Source organism: Manis pentadactyla, chromosome 2 (genome assembly GCF_030020395.1).
Source record: "Manis pentadactyla isolate mManPen7 chromosome 2, mManPen7.hap1, whole genome shotgun sequence".
Classification (NCBI taxonomy): domain Eukaryota; kingdom Metazoa; phylum Chordata; class Mammalia; order Pholidota; family Manidae; genus Manis; species Manis pentadactyla.
Genome location: NC_080020.1, coordinates 93840567 through 93861345, shown reverse-complemented (window position 1 = coordinate 93861345; position 20779 = coordinate 93840567). Strand labels below are relative to the sequence as shown.

Genomic DNA, 20779 nt, shown 5'->3' with positions numbered 1-20779 from the left:
TAGTAACCAAATTGTTCCTCTGGGCAGATTTTCTGTTCCCGGTTATACTGGGACTATAAGGGGTTAATATCTCTCTTGGAGACAAGGGCTTTTTTTTTTTCTTTCTTTTATGAGAACAGTTCTTCCTCTACCTTAATTTATGAAAGTGTGCAATAAGTTTTATGTTAAATTCACATTACTGGGGTCTCATGGCTCTTAATACATTCCTTTCAAATACTTCCTTGTTTTTGCTACTCTGTTTTTCATTCTGGACTCCTACCCTTATCATTGTTGCCATGCTAAATAACTTCCCTAAACTTCTGTCCCCAAGGTTGCTTGAGCTCTGTCTCCCAGCCTTTTCTCTGAGAACTCAGGTCCCACATTTATTTATTTATTGTTTGTTTGTTTGTTTGTTCATTCATTCATTCATTTTTATTTTGGTATAATTAATGTACAATTACATGAGCACACTTTATGGTTTCTAGACTCCCCCCATCATCAAGTCCCCACCACATACCCCATTAGAGTCACTGTCCATCAGCGTAGTAAGATGCTATAGACTCACTACTTGTCTTCTCTGTGTTGTACAGCCTTCCCCATGCCCCACCCCCCATTACATTATGTGTGCTAATCATACTGCCCCTTTCTCCCCCTTATCCCTCCCTACCCACCGATTCTCCCCAGTCCCTTTCCCTTTGGTAACTGTTAGTCCATTCTTGGGTTCTGTGAGTCTGCTCCTGTTTTGTTCCTTCAGTTGTTTCTTTGTTCTTATACTCCACAGATGAGTGAAATCATTTGATGCTTGTCTTTTTTCCACCTTGCTTATGTCACTGGGCATAATGCCCTCTAGCTCCATCCATGTTGTTGCAAATGGTAGGATTTTTTTCTTCCTATGGCTGAATAATATTGTGTATATGTAACATGTATTCTTTATCCATTCATCTACTGATGGACACTTAGGTTGCTTCCATTTCTTGGCTATTGTAAATAGTGCTGTGATAAACAGGGGGGCATATGTCTTTTACAAACTGGGCTGCTGCATTCTTAGGGTAAATTCCTAGGAGTGGAATTTCTGGGTCAAATGGTATGTCTATTTTGAGCTTTTTGAGGAACCGCCATACTGCTTTCCACATGGTGGAAATTTACATTCCCACCAGCAGTGTAGGAGGGTTCCCCTTTCTCCACATCCTTGCCAGCATTTGTTGTTGTTTGTCTTTTGGACGGTGGCCATCTGGACTGGTGTGCGGTGATACCTAATTGTGGTTTTAATTTGCATTTCTCTGATGATTAGCAATATAGAGCATCTTTTCATGTGCCTGTTGGCCATCTGAATTTTTTCTTTGGAGAAGTGTCTGTTCAGTTTCTCTGCCCATTTTTTAATTGGTTTATTTGCTTTTTGTTTGTTGATGTGCTTGTGTTCTTTATATGATTTGGATATCAACCCCTTATTGGATATGTCATTTATGAATATATTCTTCCATACTGTAGGATACCTTTTTGTTCTATTGATGGTGTCCTTTGCTGTACAGATGCTTTTTAGTTTGATATAGTCCCACTTGTTCTTTCTTGTTTTTGTTTCCCTTGCCCAGGGAGATATGTTCATGAAGAAGTTGCTCATGTTTATGTCCAAGAGATTGTTGCCTATGTTTTTTCCTAAGAGCTTAATGGTTCCATGACTTGCATTCAGGTCTTTTATCCATTTTGAGTTTACTTTTGTGTATAGGGTTAGACAATGATCCAGTTTCATTCTCTTCATGTAGCTGTCTAATTTTGCCAACACTAGGTGTTGAAGAGGCTGTCATTTCCCCATTGTATATCCATGGCTCCTTTATCATATATTAATTGACCATATATGTTTGGGTTAATATCTGGACTCTATTCTGTTCTACTGGTCTATGGGTCTGTTCTTGTTCCAGTACCAAATTGTCTTGATTACTGTGGCTTTGTAGTAGAACTTAAAGGTGGGATGTGAGATCCCCCCCTGCTTTATTCTTCCTTCTCAGGATTGCTTTGGCTGTTCGGGGTCTGTTGTGGTTCCATATGAATTTTAGAACTATTTATTCCAGTTCATTGAAGAATGCTGTTGGTATTTTGATAGGGATTGCATTGAATTTGTAGATTGCTTTAGTCAGGATGGCCATTTTGACAATATTAATTATTCCTAGCCAAGAGCATGGGATGAGTTTCCATTTGTTAATGTCCTCTTTAATTTCTCTTAAGAGTGTCTTGTGGTCTTCAGGGTATAGATCTTTCACTTCCATGGTTAGGTTTTTTCCTAGGTATTTTATTCTTTTTGATGCAATTGTGAATGAAATTGTTTTCCTGATTTCTCTTTATGCTAGTTCATCGTTCGCATATAGGAAAGCGACAGATTTCTGTGTATTAATTTTGTATCCTGCAACTTCCCTGAATTCAGGTATTAGATCTAGTAGTTTTGGAATGGAGTCTTTAGGGTTTTTTATGTACAATATCATGTCATCTGCAAATAGTGACTTTTTCCTTTCCAATCTTGATGCCTTTTATTTCCTTGTTTTGTCTGATTGCCGCGCCTAGGACCTCCAGTACTGTGTTGAATAAAAGTGGGGAGAGTGGGCATCCCTGTCTTGTTCCCAATCTTAGGTAAAAAGCTTTCAGCTTCTCTCTGTTTAGTATGTTGTTGGCTGTGTGTTTGTCGTATTGGTGTTTATTATGTTGAGGTCCTTGCCCTCTATACCCATTTTGTTGAGGGTTTTCATCATGAATGGATGTTGAATTTTGTTGAATGCTTTTTCAGCCTCTATGGAGGTGCTCCTGTGGTTTTTGTCCTCCTTTTTACTGATGTTGTGGATGATGTTGATGGATTTTTGAATAATGTTGTACCATCCTTGCATCCCTGAGATGAACCCGACTTGATCATGATGTATGATTCTCTTGAAGTATTTTTGAATTCAGTTTGCTAATATTTTGTTGAGTATTTTTGCATCTATGTTCATCAGGGATATAGGTGTGTCATTTCCTTTTTTGTGGTGTCTTTGCCTGGTTTTGGTATTAGAGTGAAGCTGGTTTCATAGAATGAGTTTGGAAGTATTCCCTCCTCTTCTATTTTTTGGAAAACTTTAAGGAAAATGGGTATTATGTCTTTCCTAATGTTTGATAAAATTCAGCAGTAAATCCATCTGGTAAGGGGGTTTTGTTTTTGGGCTGTTTTTTGATTACTGATTTAATTTCATTGGTAATTGGTCTGTTTATATTTTCTGTTTCTTCCTTGGTCAGTCTTGGAAGGTTGTATTTTTCTAGGGAGTTGTCCATTTCTTCTAGGTTTTGCAGCTTGTTAGCATGTAGATTTTCATAGTATTCTCTCATAAATCTTTTGTATTTCTGTGGTGTCCAAAGTGATTTTTCCTTTCTCATTTCAGATTCTGTTTATGTGTGTAGATTCTCTTTTCTCTTAATAAGTCTGGCTAGGGGTTTATCTAATTTGTTTATTTTCTCAAAGGACCAGGTCTTGGTTTCATTGATTTTTTTTCTGTTGTTTTCTTCTTCTCAATTTTATTTCTTTGATCTTTATTCTGTCCCTCCTACTGCTGACTTTGGACCTCATTTGTTCTTCTTTTTCCATTTTCAATAATTGTGACTTTAGACTATTCATTTGGGATTGTTCTTCCTTCTTTAAATAGGCCTGGATTGCTATATACTTTCCTCTTAGAACTGCCTTTGCTGCATCCCACAGAACTTGGGGCCTTGTGCTGTTGTTGTCATTTGTCTCCATATATTGCTGTATCTCTGTTTTAATTTGGTCATTGATGCATTGATTATTTAGGGGCATGTTGTTAAGCCTCCATGTGTTTGTGAGCCTTTTTGTTTTCTTTGTACAGTTTATTTCTAGTTTTATACCTTTGTGATCTGAGAAGTTGGTTGGTAGAATTTGGATCTTTTTGAATTTACTGAGGCTCTTTTTGTGGCCTAGCATGTGGTCTATTCTGGAAAATATTCCATGTGTACTTGAGAAGAATGTGTATCCTGCTGCTTTTGGTTGTAGAGTTCTGTAGATATCTGTTAGGTCCATCTGTTCTGGTGTGTTGTTCAGTTCCTCTTCTCTTTACTTAGCTACTCTCTGGTTGATCTGTCCTTTGGAGTGAGTGGTGTGTTGAAGTCTCCTAAAATCAATGCATTGCATTCTATTTCCTCCTTTAATTCTGTTAGTATTTGTTTCACATATGTTGGTGCTCCTGTGTTGGGTGCATAGATATTTAGAATGGTAATATCTTCTTGTTGGACTGCCCCCCTTTATCATTATGTAATATTCTTTATGTCTTGTTAGTTTCTTTGTTTTGAAGTCTATTTTGTCTGATACAAGTACTGCAACACCTGCTTTTTTCTCCCTCTGGTTTGCATGAAACTTCTTTTTCCATTCCTTCACTTTTAGTCTGTGTATGTCTTTGGGTTTGAGGTGAGTCTCTTGTAAGCAGCATATAGATGGGTCTTCTTTTTTGTCCATTCTATTACTCTGTGTCCTTTGATTGGTGCATTCAGTCCATTTACGTTTAGGGTGATTATTGATAGATACGTACTTATTGCCATCGCAGGCTTTGGATTCTTGGTTACCCAGGGTTCAAGGGTTGCTTCTTTACTATCTAACCGTCTAACTTTAATTCACTTATATGCTATGATAAACACTGTCTGGTGATTCTTTATTTCTCTCCCTTCTTATTCTTCCTTCTCCATTCTTTATATGTTAGGTGTTTTATTCTTTGCTCTTTTGTGTTTCCCTTGACTGCTTTTGTGGATAGCTGATTTTATTTTTTGTCTTTACTTGGTATTTGGTTGGTCTGCTTTCTTTGCTGTGATTTTGTTTTCTCTGGTGACATCTGTTTAGCCTTAGGAGTGATTCCATCTAGAGCAGTCCTTTTCAAATACCTTGTAGAAGTGGTTTGTGGGAGGCAAATTCCCTCAACTTTTGCTTGTCTGGAAATTGTTTAATCCTTCCTTCATATTTAAATGATAATCTTGCTGGATGCAGTATTCTTGGTTCAAGGCCCTTCTGTTTCATTGCATTAAATGTATCATGCCATTCTCTTCTGGCCTGTAAGGTTTCTGTTGAAAAGTCTGATGATAGCCTGATGGGTTTTTTCCTTTGTAGGTGATCTTTTCTCTCTCTCTGGCTGCCTTTAATATCCTGTCCTTGTCTTTGATCTTTGCCATTTTAATTATCATCTATCTTGGTGTTGTCCAACTTGGGTCCCTTGTGTTGGGAGATCTGTGGGCTTCCATTGTCTGAGAGACTATTTCCTCCCCAGCTTGGGGAATTTTTCATCAATTATTTCTTCAAAGACACTTTCTATCCCTTTTTCTCTTTCTTCTTCTTCTGTTACCCCTATAATGCAGAGATTATTCCTTTTGGATTGGTCACAGAGTTCTCTTAATATTCTTTCATTCGTGAAGATCCTTTTATCTCTCTCTGCCATAGCTTCTCTATATTCTTGTTCTCTGATTTCTATTCCATTAATAGTCTCTTGCACCTCTTCTAGTCTGCTGTAAAGTCCTTCTATTGATTGCTTCATTTCTGTTACCTCCCTCCAGACTTCATCCCTTAGCTCTTACCTATTTCTCTGCAGCTCTGTCAGCATGGTAATGACTTTTGTTTTGAATTCTTTCTCAGGAAGATTGTTTATATCTGTGTTGCCAGGCCCTCTCTCTGGTGTTGTTTGAGTGATTTTGAACTGGACCAGGTTTTTCTGCCTTTTCATGGCGATAGAAGTGACCACCGGCAATTGGCGTGTGTGTCAGCTGGGAGAGCAAAGTACCTTCCTGTTTGCTGGTTGCCATGCCCTTCTCCGCAGCCTGTGCCGGTTACCCGCACACAGGGAGAATTCTCTGGGTTAATCCCGTGAGCTGCCTTGGGTGGGGCAGCCCTTGGGTTAGCCTGTGGCACTGCAGTGGGTTGTAGACGCACTGGGTGTGTTCTCCTGCGAGAACGGCGCCCCTTTGTGCCTTCTGGACTTTGCGCCGGGTTCCTCTGCCTGTGCTGGACAGCTCGTCTAGGTAGGAGTGTCTGGGTCTGGCCCGGTTAGCTGTGTGCTGGGAGAAGACTCTGCATGGTTGCTATGGGTGGGCCTGCTACCCGGCTGGTCTGCAGCAGTGGCGGATCAGCCTGCTTGCTTGTGGTGCTGGTCAGTGCGAATGAACGGCAGGCTGCTTATTGCTGTGAGGGGCTTTCAAGCTGCATTGCCGCCCTTGGTGTTAGGGCTCCTGAAGTTCCTTAAGATTCCAGCCTGCTGGGCTGAGTGTGCCAGGACAATTTTGTCCGCCTGTTAATTCCTTGTCCCTTTAAGATTTTAAAGCACCTGCTTTTCTTTTGTCCCATGGGAGCCAGCTGTGGGGGCTGATTTTACTCTTCTGTTTGCCTAATATCCAGTACACCATGCAATGTGTGTCTTTGCTCCCAGTGCAGATTACTAGGTCTTGTTGTTTAGCAGTCCTGTGCTTCCACTCCCTCCCAGTCTGATTCTTTTCCTCCTGCTGGTGAACTGGGGTCAGCAGAGTACTCGGGTCCCGCCGGTTCACGGCTTTCTATCTTACCCTTTTTGTGAGATGCTGAGTTCTCACAGATGTAAATGTAGCCAGGCTGTTGTACTGTATCTTCTGGTCTCTCTTTTGGGAATAGTTGTATTTGCTGTATTTTCAAAACATGTATGGTTTTGGGAGGAGATTTCCGCCACTGTACTAACACCACCATCTTGAGTGCCAGGTTCTGCCTTTATTTGTACCTCAGTCTTACTTGGATTTTAGAAGGTGCTTGATGAGGTGCCATCTTGGTTTGTATTTTCTTATGCTTTGCTTGCCGGTAATCCTTAACATATTCTCCATTCTGCCTTCCCTGCACCGAGTTGTTTATCCTGATGTTCCGTGGTTCCTTTCCTTTTGAAAATGCTGGCTCAGCTCATTCTCTGTCTTCTTGTCTCTTTGTTTTGGTTGCTGAGGCTCTTCTACTTTGTCCTCTATTTGATCTCAGATGGCCTTTAGCTCTCTCTTACTGCAGCTCATTTACATCCTTTTGTTTGATTCATAAGTGGTTTTATCACGCTTGCCCTAGTACCTTACGATGCTATCATATGCTTTTGCGCTACTATAATGCATCACTTACGTTAATTGTAGACCGGATGCACAAACCCAAACTGCCAGCACATTTTGGTGAACCTTGCAGACAAAAGTGTGAATGATTTGAAAGGACTGTTGACAAGTAAAATTCATTGTACAGGTGGGTTATACAAGTGAGTGGAGATGGTTTTGTCAAAATCCTTGAAGAAGGAAAATTAGGAAGCCTTAAACGTTTACCCAGAAAGATTTTAGAAAAACTGGTATAAGGTTATATACAGAAAACTGTGTGTAAGTGCTATATTTGGTAATAAAGGAATTTTCATGAGTTCTTTTGATGGTATAGTTTTACTGCCTTCCTGAGTTCAAAGCCTACCTCCTAATAAAAAGGGTGCAGCTCTGTTACCGGAGATAGGTAAGGTCTTGTTGGATGAATCAATTGAAGAACGGACTCAGAAGCATTTGAGCTTTAAAAGTTTATTTGGAGAATAAAAGATCAGGGAAAGTTGAGTACATGTCTTAAAGTTGGGGCGCAGACTACCCCAGAAGGAGTCATTCTTAGTAAGCAATAGGGATCCTTTTTTATGTAAGGAAGATGATTATTCACTAAGTGGGGTTAGGTTTTAAGGGGAACAGATGGAGTGTTTTTGGAGTTTGGGCTTGCTTCACTCTCATGTCAGGCAGAGGGATTTTGTACTATATTTGTTTTCCGTCAGAACTGTCATGGCGTGGGATGTATGATTTTTACTATGTTAATGAGTATATAATATACTGTGGGGTAAAATTTGGGTCAACTTCTCTTACATGGTGGAACTAGCAGGTTTTGGGCAGTCTGTTACCTGTATTTTCACTGCCCTCATCCCTGGAAAACTGTTTACACAGAATGTGTAGAATGTAAGCAACATTTAGCCGAATGTAAACACCAGCTGAAGTCTTCCTCCCCCTCCCTGCAAATGTCTGGCTATCTACCTACTGTAAGAGTCCTACTCGGTTAGTCTGCTTTAAGCTTTTTAATATTACTCATCTCAAGGTCTTAGATGCTCATTAACATTTCTAAGGCATACTGACCTGGAAAAATCCCACAGCATTTTCCTTTGAGATAACTATTCTGTCCAGCTATAAATATCTATCCTGTTATGAACTAAGAAATACTTAGAATTAGAGTTTTTGTTATATGTAATCTCTGATATTACACCTATGTGCATTTAGTGTCTTTTCGATATGCATATATTCATTATTCATTTATCAAACTTATAGGTAGACAAGTTGGCACAGGGGAGACAGACATAATAAAATGATTATGCAAATACATGTAAAATGACATCTGTGATGGGCCTGTGATGTGATAACTGATAATATGGTCAGAAAAGACTTTGCTGAGAAAGTGATGTTTGAACCAAAATCTTAAAGGATAAGTGGAAGTTAATGAGACAATGAAGGGAGAAAGAAGGGACTCTCCTAGGTAGTGTGGACCATGGTCTGTTGGTGGCAAAGAATCTATCTAGATGAAAGGATACATGAATCCTGTTTTCTCCTATTACGATGCAGTAACTTTTAGTTATATATAATTGATGGTATGAAATGATGGTCTTTGTAGACAGTTGCATTCTAAATCAATTTTTAATTTTTAATACACTGTCTCTAGACTTGAGTCATGAACACTAACTCTTTAGTTATGGAGATAGCAATGTTATCTATAAAGTTGTTGTGTTAAAACAAAGTAGCTTTGAATTTTGTTCTCTCTTAGGCTGTCTTCATACTAGCTGTTATTTAATGTGTTTATACGCAAATGGGATTGTTTTATACTTACTCAAATCTGTGTTAGTTTTCACAGCGAACATACTTGCTAAAGTGTTTTACATATATAACACTATTGAATCCTTCAGTAACCCTCTGAAGTGTGACTTATTAACCACATTTTGCAGATGAAGAATGTGAGATCTAGAAGTTGCTGAGAATTATACATTAATAGACATTGGAGCTACAAGATTTAAATCTAGGTCTGACTTCACATCTGTTAGCCTGCTTGTTCCCTGTGTATACCAGTATATAAAATGTGATGTTTACAATTGAACACTATAGTCTGTTCCAGATTTGGAAATAGAGTTTAATTTTTATATCTTTCTATCCCTTTTAGAAGATACATATTTTCATTAATGTAGCCTAGAACTGAATGGAGCTTTCTGATCACTTTTTAAGTATAGTTTAAAGCTTTTGGAATGTAGGTACCATTCTCAATTTCAATCTGTAGGAGTTACTGCAGTTGAGAAGTACTAACAATTACAGAAATTAGACCAAATTTTGCAGTACAGTTTTAGAAACATGAGTAGTTAGGATAGGTGAGAAGAACACTGCTTTTGAGTTACAAGAACTTGGTTTTAGTTTTGTCTTTCCACTTAGTAATCAACCAGTGACCAGAGGTTACTTTTTCTTTATTTATTAAATGAAAGAATTTAGCTAAATCACCCTTTGGGCTCTATGAGGCTTTGTTATTCTCAGTCTTTATTATAATTATGATTTTAATAGGATAAAATATGAAAAAGATGCAAATAAAACTTGCTTTTACTTTTCAGTGCTGCGTAAGTTAACAGTTAATGGATTTGTGGAACCTCATAAGAATATGGAGGTGATGGTAAGTGAAAAAAGTAATTGATTCTCTATGATTAGTGTTTGATATTTTCCTAATAATATAAAGCTTATTCTTTTTACTTAACATTTTTCAGATGTTTTTATTAAATGATCATCTAGGTTTTTTTTTATCACTTTATGTTTGTTAAACTATATTTTTAGACTGTGGTCTGTTTTCAGTACATCAAAGGCGTTAGTATGTGAAGGAGAGGAAATAGGCCTAGGATAGTTCTCAAGATGTCATGGTACGTTGAAAGTGTTAATTTGAATTTAAATTCAAGTGAACTCCTGTAAATTTGAATCTTACTATAACATTATCAGGTGCATTATAGATAGTTATTTATATCCTTGATATTTCCCTTTGTTTTCATATGTTTAAAATTAATTTCTTTCCCAGTGATCATGACATTTATATATACTCTTTGAAGTCTATTAAAAAAATTGTATACAAGAGTGGAAAATCCCATCAGTAAACCCAACAAGTTGTGATATATATTCATTATTGGTATAGAATCATCTACTTTTTCTATGTGCAAAAATACATAGTTGCATATGTTTTATCCCTGAAGAAAATGGGATTGTTTTATACTTACTCAAATCTATGTTAGTTTTCACAGTGAATTTAGGTCAGCTAAAATGTTGCTTTCTCTAGACTGCCTTGGGGACTGAATAGAAATTGTAGAAAAAGTACATCTAATTGGGTTTTTGGGTCTGCTTTACTGGATTTGAACAGAGCTACTGTCTTTTTTTTTTTTAATCTTTATTATATTGTGTATGTTGGTAAGATTTTGATTGAAATAGTCTTTTTTTGTTAAGAGAATTTAAAAACTAATATACATCAGTATAATGTGATGGCTATTTTGTTCTATAAAAGTGTTACATGCTTATTTTTAAATTAAAAAAACAGAAGGAAACAGAAAATAAATCATTTAAAAACTTACTATCAAATATATAAGTATCTTTAAGACATCTACGCATAGTCTTTCAGATGTACTTTCTTCCTCAAGTTTATATAAATGGGACCTACATGTTGTTTCCTTATTTGCCTTTTCTTAAGCTCAATGTAGTACAGATATTTTTCTCATGTCAGTAATATTGTTAGAGGTCATATTTTTAACGATTGTATGGTAAATCCGTATGATTACTGCCTGCAGACCAGGTTTTTTAAAAATGATGAAATTAGCATAGGGTTCCTATCATTTACTTGCCTAGTTGTCTGTTGGTGGACATATGGGTTGTTTCCAGCCTTTGATTATTGATAAAAGATGTTAGAATTAACATTTGGGTACATTCTATCATTGTACATCTTTTTAATGATTTGTTTAGGATGAATTCCTAGAAATGGAATTGTTGAGTTAAAGTGTTTACACATTTATAGTATTTATATATATTCCATGCCAGAATATATACAAAAAACCAACCACAATTTTAAACACTGACACACTTAAAATATTTATATTTATTGCCTTTTGGCCAAAAAACATTTTCCAGAAAACCAATTTGCTAACAGCCCCCCTCACTGTAATGAATGCAAGTTTGGTGAAGGTAAAGACTTGGTTTTAATTCACTGTTCACTCCAGAGCTTGGAGTAGTTTCTACCAATATAGTAAATACTCAGTAATTATTTGTTAAATGGATGAATATATGATATGGAGGAAACATTATGTCAAAAGGCTCAGTAGTTATCTTTATATGCAATATTATTCTGAGTATCATAAAATTATATTGACTAGAACATTATGTTCATCAGTTTTTTTTCTTTGAAAATGAATTGATTTGAGTCATATTTTTATAAACTGGAATAGTGGTTTTCAGTAGATACTGTCAGTATTTTTGTGAGCCTTTGGCTTTCCTTTCAGAGTCTTCTTTCTACAGAAACTGTATGTCAACCGTTACTAAGTTTTAAATGCTGTCTTGTAGCATTTAAGATATAGTGACTGGTTAGAAAGGGAGTAGAATTTTTAACAATTTAATGACAACTTTTCAAATAAAGATCATAAAAATAACATGGAACTTAAAAGATGTTTAAGAAACATACGATAGTGAGATTTTGGTTTCTGGAGGCAGATTTGGATTTGATTCTTAGCGTTTTCCTGATATCATGGTTTCTGGCTATTTATTTATCTTCCCTGATACTGTTTCCTTTTTTGTAATATTGAGATGAAGTAATAGTACCTAACTCATTGGATGTTGTGAGGATTAGGGGAGATAATGATGTTTGTAAGTTGTTCAGCAACTAATGTGCTCTGTAAATTACCACTTAATGGTTATTTTAATTTGGTTTCTTACTGTTAATGATTTAACATTAGTCAAGTTACTTAGTTTATTTGGACTACAGATTAGTCAGCTGCCTGTAATTCTAAAAATTCCTGATTCTCTTGATGAGCTTACTAAAATTGATAGCCTTTATAATTTTCTACTTATTTTGGAGAACCCTGACTGATACACTAATTTTATTTAGAAAAAAATATGATTCCTCTTTCTTGCAGTTAATTGTAGCTCTAGGGGGAAGCGGTTTTCCTGGCCTGGGGCAAATAAACCAGTGTGACAGAAAGTCAGTCTCAGAGAAGGCTAGACTGGGAGAAACCCTTTTATTGCCCACAATGAGGCCCGGCATCATTTGTCACTCTCCCTCCCTGTCTTCCCCTGTTCCAATGCACACTAACTTCTCCACCCACCCCTTCTTGGAGAAACTCCACAGCGACTGACAGGCGCCAGACCAGTTATGCAACAGAGGGAGGAGAGAAGAGCCTCTCTCCACCTGTTGCCCAGAGGCTGCCCGGAGCTGTAGTGGTATATGTAAATGGACTAAGGCCAGGCGAGAGATTCTAGAAATACTGCAATTTAACCCACATTAATATATGGGACCATTAGACCCTTGTATAAATTTAAACTACATATGGGATCTCAGTGATCTTATTCTTCCTATATCAAAACATTTTGCTATTTCATCACCCTAGGAATTATTTTGTTATTTATCATTTATTCTCAACTAATGCATAAAAAGACTGAAATAGTATGAAAATGAAAGAGTGATGGAATTGTCAGAAAGGGAAGCAGTAGTGAAATGGTCATCCTGCAGTTTTCTTCTTGTGTTGCCCACTGTATTGCATCATCTTTCAAGAAGGTATAAAAGAATATTGGAAAACTCTTTACTCTTACCTTTTGTTTAACACAGTTGAGAATTCAGAATTTTTCATCTTTTTCCCACAATGGCAGGAAGAAGAAAATTGACAGAGTAAGATGTTTTGTAAATTTTAGATGAATGTGAAGATGGATGTTCTCAAAGACACCCAGAGTAGCACTCTAGACCCTAATGGTGATGGTGAAATTGTCTAAGTGAAATAGTCTCTAAGTCTTCAAATGATAATATCCTAATTGAACTGTCTTAAACTCAAGAACTGATTAGTGAACAATATATTTCTAAGGACAAAGGAGATACAGCATTCTGTTATAGTTAGTCCTTCATCAAGAAGGCGATCATGGTGTATAGTTATTTTGAGGCAAAAACCTGGATCATCCAATTTGCTAAAAGTACATATGACATCTTTTATATGTTTTTACACCACAATTTATTGATACAAAGATGTCTGCAATGTTTAAATTCTTAAAAATTTTAATAAAATTGTTTTTCACTATCCCTTTACATTATATATTTGTATAAAATGTTCATAATGTGTTTTAAAACATATATTAAAAGATAAGGGTCCATAACCAAGTGGTGATGATGGTCTCCTCTGGTATCTGAAGGATAGTGTTTAATACTTGAGATTAAGAACCTTCGCTTTAGATAATTCGTACCATTTATTCATATATTGAATGCTTATTCCTGGATTCTGTGGTAGAGCAATAAATAACGTAAAATAAAGTTCTGGCTCCCAAGGAGCTTATGTTATAGTGGGCAGAGAAATAATAGACAAACAGTATGTCAGGGGTTATAAGGGCTGTGAAGAAAAAAAAAACCCATAAGGAGAATAGAGTATTTAGTGCAATAAAATGCTTCATGAATAATTTTTTATTTTTTGCAGAGTGATTAAGATCACTGAAATGACATTGAAGAGATGAAATACTATAATTATTTTTTTGTGGGAGACTTACTTATAATAGTGGAATTTTTTTCCCTTATCTAATTTGAACTTTTTAAATGATGTGATAGATACGTTTTAGTATCACCCAAAAAGTGTAAGGCAAATGCTTATAATAGAAGAGATTGAGACTTTTAAAAAAATATTCTTTTCTAGGGATTTTTACACGGAATATTTGACCGTCTAAAACAGTTTCTGGAATGCAGTAAGTACTTCCATAATGTAGTTTTTATTGTAGAATCCTTAATCATTAATAGCTTCTGCTCTGCACTTGCAAATCTGAAGAGAGGCTAAAATCTTTTATCTTCATAGTTAATTCTCTAAAGTTAAATTGGAAGCTCAGCTTTGTCTTCATATACCTATCTTTTCCTGAGTACTGAGGAAACTCTCTTAAGAGTCAATGTTGTGTCCATTCCTTCATCTATATTTGTAGTGCTACTAGTCTTTTCCATGTAGACATCCACAGCAGTCATATGTTTAACAAATACTCATTAAGTGTAGATCCTATGCCAGATGTTCTTTAGACTTTGTATAGATTCTGTTTTTTTAGTACCTTTTACATATTTGTATAATAACAGTTTCCTTAAGTGCAACTTTTATTTTGTGAATCTCTTGTTCATTAACATTCACTGGCTTACCTTTAGGACCCTTTCTAATCCACCACCCCACCTAAGAGAATTCAGCATTTACATTTGTGTTGATCTGTACTGGTGGTCTCTTTCTTATCTTTTTTCCTTCTTTATGATCATAAACACCTTTGCTTAGGATACACACACAGGATACAAAGATGTGCATGCATGCATGCACGCACACATGTATATTCTGTATACATGTGTTTTTTTATGTGTGTCTGTATTTCCCCAAATTTGCTACTCTGAAAGATATCTTAGTGTCCTCACTTTTAGGGAGCTGCTGATTATTTTATGTTAGTTATTTTCAGTGTAGTAAAAATATTGTTGAGTCTATTATCAACTGTTCTGGGCACTGTGCATGCAAAGATGAATAAGAGCTCATAAAGTTTATTTTTCTAAAAATGGTCATTTTTTCTCTGGTATTCCTCATGGGAGAAGCAGAAGGAAGAATAGCAGTCCTTCCCGGAGAGAATAAGATAAATAATGAAACAATATGAAGAGTATGATAAGAGCAGAGTAGTTAATGGGCCTATTGGCATTTTTCTGAATGTAAAAAAATTAATTATGCCAGGGAAATTACCAGGAAGAAATTGTCAGAAGATAAGAAAAATGAGCATGTTAATCTTGGAATGCTTTGCTTTTACTTATGTTGCTTGAAAAGTATTTCAACTGTGACTAATTTAGATTTTTAAAGTAGGATTCGTGGATAAAATTGTTACCCTTTTACTTTAAAATGGACTGTTTGTATTTTAGGATTAATTTTATGAAATACGGCATGGAGGATTACTGTCTATTAAGTGCAAATCTTGGTATTGCTTTATAAAAACTATTTTTATGGTTTATTTGTTTAGATTTGGAAATACCCACTGATGAATTCATAATGCAAAATGTACAAAAAATATCTGACAGTATTTTTGTAAAAAGTTTGTCATTGTCTTGGTTTTGAATTTATAGAGTATTATAAGTACATCTGAATGTATTTTTAACAGGTAGATGTATAGGTACAGAAAATGTATGTAGAGACAGACTGGAAAAGACCATCATTCTTTTTACAAAAGTGGTAAGTTTTCTTTTTATCTTAAGTGTATTTCCTCAAATAAAAGACACATACTCAAATTTAGTAAGGAAAATGATATTTTTGTAGGCACATGTTTTCATTTTAGTGTAAAGTAACTTATTTTATGACTGTTCATAGGAAAACAAAAAAACTGCATCTTGAAGCCTTCAGAATGTATATCAAAATTATCTTTACATAACATACCATATTTTATACATCACCTTGATAGAAAAAAATCTATCCTAGTAAATATTAGAGAAGTTGGTTTCTCTAAAGCTCATTATTCTCATACCCACTGAAAGAAGCAGAGCTAAAGAAGATACCAGTGCAGCACAGTAGAAAGTAGATCATATGTAGTAGGCAGTATAATTTCAGGAAGTCAGTATATTCATAATGACAGATGGTCATCATCAATATAAACACCTTTTGAATAGAATTATATGTGTACACTTTATGAACTTTTGGGCTTGGGTTGGGAAAAGGGCAAAGAATGGGGTTAGAGCAATAAGGGAGACCTAGTTTGAAGATCATATTGTACTAAAACAGTTGAAGACAGTTGCAACATTAAATCTGTAGCCTACTTTCCCTTTTTTAATTGAAGGTTTATTAATAGGGTTAATGTGTAGTTAGATAGGCTTGATCACACTCAAGCTTTTTTTTTTGTGGAGGAGAGAGGGTAGTGATGGCAAGAATATAGGTGGTGGTGTGTATTTCCTATTGCTGCACAGACAGGAGATACACAATGTCTGATTTTTGAAAATGATGAGTGAGCTCTCCATTATAAAGTTCCTCAACAGCTTTTCCCCTTAAGGATCTGTTGAAGACCATTGCCTGTATCCTTGATTGGGGGTTACAAAATGATGGCATTCTAATTTTTATTATTCCTTTCACATTTATTAACTGGAATTCTTCTATAAAGAAGAAATCTCCCTCAGTCAACTATTTGATGCATTGAAATACAGTTAATGCAGTCAAGGCAGGATAATTTTTTGATTCTTTGCCTTTATCACTTTTTAAAGGCCTATCTTTTATATACTTACATTTTTAAAATCATATTTATCTATTGTTATCAAATTAAGTATGAAGTGGGTCTATTTTGAGTCCTCCACTAGAAATAATAAAAAGTTCTTATGAGGTATAATCCATATTGTATCATGTACCCTAAGAAGCATATTACATGTACATTACATGTGGAACTGCATATACACAGACTTGCTGCCAAGATTAAAAACTTGATGAACATTTATTATCAAAGTTATAAGATTTATTTATGTATGATTATATTTCTATATGAATTTGGGGAATATACATTTTAATTTTTTTCTTTATAGCTTTTGGACTTCTTGGATCAGCATCCCTTTTCATTTACTCCTCTAATTCAAAGATCACTGGAATTTTCTGTAAGCTATGTATTTACGGAAGTTGGTGAAGGTGTTACATTTGAACGATTCATTGTCCAATGCATGAATCTTATTAAGATGATTGTTAAAAATTATGCTTACAAGCCATCCAAAAATTTTGAAGGTAATGCTTACTGGTAGTTTTACTTTTTTTATTTCAACTTCCTTATTTCACTCTAAGTGTGAAGTAATTGCTATTTTTATGTAGATTTTTTGAAGTTCACTTATTTTAAGTTTGAAAAATAAATTGTTGCTGGGACATGAAATACAGATAAGGATTAGATTCTTTAATATGTGAAACTAAGCTTTTAAAAACCATACAGTGCATTTAGTAAACTATCTTTTGTAGCACAATGGAAGATTGAAACCTAGAGATTTTAAACATTGAGTATACAGTAACCACTGCAGCTCATGTTGTAGGCTGTATTTATTTGTACAATTAAAAGTTTTCTCTGACTTTACACAAAGTGAAGTTTCTGGACAAGTTAAATTGTGATACTATTTGAATATCATTCGTGTGCATGTGTACTGAGATGAATGAGAAGATTTTGTGGAAGAGAGAGAGACATAAATAAGTATGATGTATATAAATCACTTCAGTATGGTGTAATACTGTAGCATGGTAATGTCCAAGCTGTAGTGGTAAAACCAGAAGCAAGACTGATGTGTGTGGTATGAATAAAGGAGAGTGTCTGTGAGTATGCGATGATGTCTTTTCCCCCAAGAGTGTATTTTTAAATTTATTTAAGTTATATAATCCAACTTGGGCAGAATGTTTGTACAACTGACTTGGAAATTTTATTTTTCTAGATAGCAGCCCTGAAACTCTTGAAGCTCATAAGATTAAGATGGCATTCTTCACATATCCCACTTTGACAGAGATATGTAGAAGATTAGTGTCTCATTATTTTCTATTAACTGAAGAAGAACTGACAATGTGGGAAGAAGACCCAGAAGGCTTTAGTAAGAATTGATTTTTCAGTTTTTGCATGGCTTTTCTCCCCTTCCATAAATATGTATCATCTATTTGAATACATATAATAATATTGTGTTTTAGTATAGCATTTTTAGTCTGAGAATTATGGTTTTTAAAAATTATTATCCTCAGCACAAATTGAGAAGCAGAAAATGAATGACTCTTTAAATACAGAATTTTCTCTGGAAAGAAAACTTAAAGTTTTAGATGTTCTTATGAAAATATCATATAATTTAAAAGAAAAGTATAAAATTAACTGTATTATGAGGTCAGTTTCTACTTTGTGATTCATTCCTTATAATTGTTTATTTGTGGAAATGTTTATTTCAGAAAGAAGTTTAGAGGTGAAAATTTCTGAATTTCTGAATAGGTTATCTTTTTAAATTTTAAACTAAAATTAATTTTTTGATGGTTAAAATGTTTCTAGAGATCTTTTTATCTGTCGGAATTTTGTTAGTAGATAGGATAAATATAACAGGGCTCTTCCTACACAAAAACAAGGAATTGTGTGTCTAATAAAGTACCTGTGTGTGAAAAAAGTTCTTGTGTGTTAATTACTTTTGACATGGTCAGAAACAGGCCAGACTTTAGTCTTTGTTTAATCCCTTTGGCTGGGTGCCTTTGTATTTCCTGATATTTTCAGAATGCCTTAAACATTTTGGAAGTCTTATCTTTGTCCTCTTTTTGTCATTTAAAAGTAATTTTAGTTCATTTAGAAAATATTGCAGTGCACTGTGCAGTGCATCCTCCTTTGTTTTTTGCCTTTTCTCTTAGCTAAAATCTTATGTTGCTTTCTTTTGCAGTATATGTAAAATTGTAACATGAAACACAGAATCCCTAGATTGTTTGAAGTGCCTGAAGTATCTTACTTTAAATATAGGAAATTCGTAGAAAATGTGACTAATCATTTTAACTTGTAAAACAGGAATTGAAATGAATCTCAGGATAGTAGTGCTAGTTAGTGTATCAGGTGACATCAGATACTCTGGAAGTGAAGAGTACTGTGAGTTTTCTTCCATACATGAAAGTGAGAATGCTTATAGATGTAAATACTTGACAGGTGACTGAGATACACACAAATATGATCTGTAGCTCACAGTAAAGAAATCTGTGTAAGGCCTTGTGTTCCCAATAATTTGCCTTCAGTGTTATGTTAAAATAATTCACAGAAATACACTGATATTAGTTAAAATCTTTGTTTTTCAAGCTGAGGTTTTGGAAACATGATTGCATTTCTAGAGAGCATCATTTGTCATGTTTTTAATTGCAGCAGTGGAAGAAACAGGAGGAGATTCTTGGAAATACAGTTTGAGGGTAAGTTGATTTTATTGCTTGATTGAAAGAAAAATTGATAGGGGACAAGCTTAATGGTTTTATAACTCGTGTAAAAAATTGAACTCTACTGAAACTCCGGGTGGGGTAGGTGAGGGGGATAAAGAGGCACAAAAATCTCAGTCATGTAAGCTGGCCACCGGCATGGAAGTACAGCATGGAGAATATAGTCAGTGGTTCTGTAACATCTTTCTATGTTGACAGATAGTAACTGCATTAGTTAGGTTGAGGATTCAATAATGTGGGTAACTGTTGAACCACTGTGTTGTATACTTGAAACCATTATAATATTGTATATCAACTATACTTCAATTAAAAAAAATACACTTGAAAACGAAAAAAAAATTCTAAGCATTAATTCAGACAGACAGAAAGCTATTTATAATTGCCAGAATCTATATTTGAGAGGGAACTACTTAATTAAATTTTGAACTTTAATCTGAAAGGGTTTTTTGTTGTTGTTAAGTTAGGGGTTTGCAAGCAATTTTCTTTATTTTGCAGTTAAACTGATTATCGTTTCAAAAATAGGAAATGTTATTTAAAGGGAAAGCTTCCTCTTTTTGCTAGAATGATTTTTTCTCTCCTAAGAATTAAATTAATTATACAGCTCCTTTTGATAACTTTATTTCTCTTATACCTAGTATCGTTCTCAGAGACCAGCCCATTGCTTTTATTTATACAATGCTTTTTGAACATACATTTTGCCACCAGCTTTTGAGGAAGGTTTCTCAGATATAGTCTTGAACTATTTTTTTTTTTTTGTGGTAATTTGTGTTTACATAATTTGTATAAGTTGCCATTATTTCTCTAAAAATGTATGTTAATGTTTTTAGTTTAATAAGTTTACGCAGAAAATGAGAGATTGTAAAGCAGAAATTATTGGTGTTTTAAAATTAAGGAAAAGAGTCAAGGTTTTGGTGTTTTTAAAACTTTCTCTTAGGGAAAATTTCAAACCCCCCCCCCCCCCCCCAATCTGGGATTATTTTGAAGTGTGTATCTGAGATGGAATATCATTTTATCTGTACATACTTCAGTATGTATATCTGTAAGATTTCTTTGTAAACAGAATCACAGAACCTCAAAATTTAATTATAATCCCTTTATATTATGAAACAGCTATTGATTCAGTGCTTTTAAGAACCAAAATGAATCATCTTTATATGTAGCTGGCACTGTTTTCTGTTACTGTTTGTGTCTGTTGAAAGAAACACTACTCTCTGTGGTGAATTGAATTCATGAGTTGCTATTGTTACTTATTATGTCACTGCTAAGAATACATATAATCTTTAGCATATTGATTCCTTGACAGTCACTTACAGTTCTATAAATGAATGTGGCTCCTGATTGCATTTTTAATTTAAATAATTATTAATTAAAAATGTAAAGTGTTTCCTCTTTGTAGTTTAACATTTTTAAGTACATAGTAGTACCAAATGATTGAAATACTGAAATAACTTTCTCTATGTTATGAACTAAATTATTATAATTTGATTTTATTTCCCACTATGATTATAAAAAGTAGTAATCTACTTTAAAAACGTTAAGAATTGGGAACATTTTCAGTCTTAGGATTTCAAGAACGAGTGTTTTTTGCTTTATTATATAATTAATTAGTA

General features: G+C 34.8%; 1 protein-coding gene across 3 annotated transcripts in view; it reads left to right on the top strand.

The window, feature by feature from the left end:
* IPO11 (importin 11) overlaps window positions 1-20779 on the top strand; it is a 298239-nt gene that overhangs the window by 67946 nt on the left and 209514 nt on the right. For all 3 annotated transcript variants that reach the window (XM_036887802.2, XM_036887801.2, XM_036887803.2), the window contains exons 7-12: window positions 9627-9685; window positions 13923-13971; window positions 15388-15458; window positions 16787-16979; window positions 17666-17818; window positions 19102-19145. In XM_036887802.2, the coding sequence (XP_036743697.2) occupies window positions 9627-9685; window positions 13923-13971; window positions 15388-15458; window positions 16787-16979; window positions 17666-17818; window positions 19102-19145 (569 nt within the window). The remainder of the gene's footprint in view (window positions 1-9626; window positions 9686-13922; window positions 13972-15387; window positions 15459-16786; window positions 16980-17665; window positions 17819-19101; window positions 19146-20779) is intronic.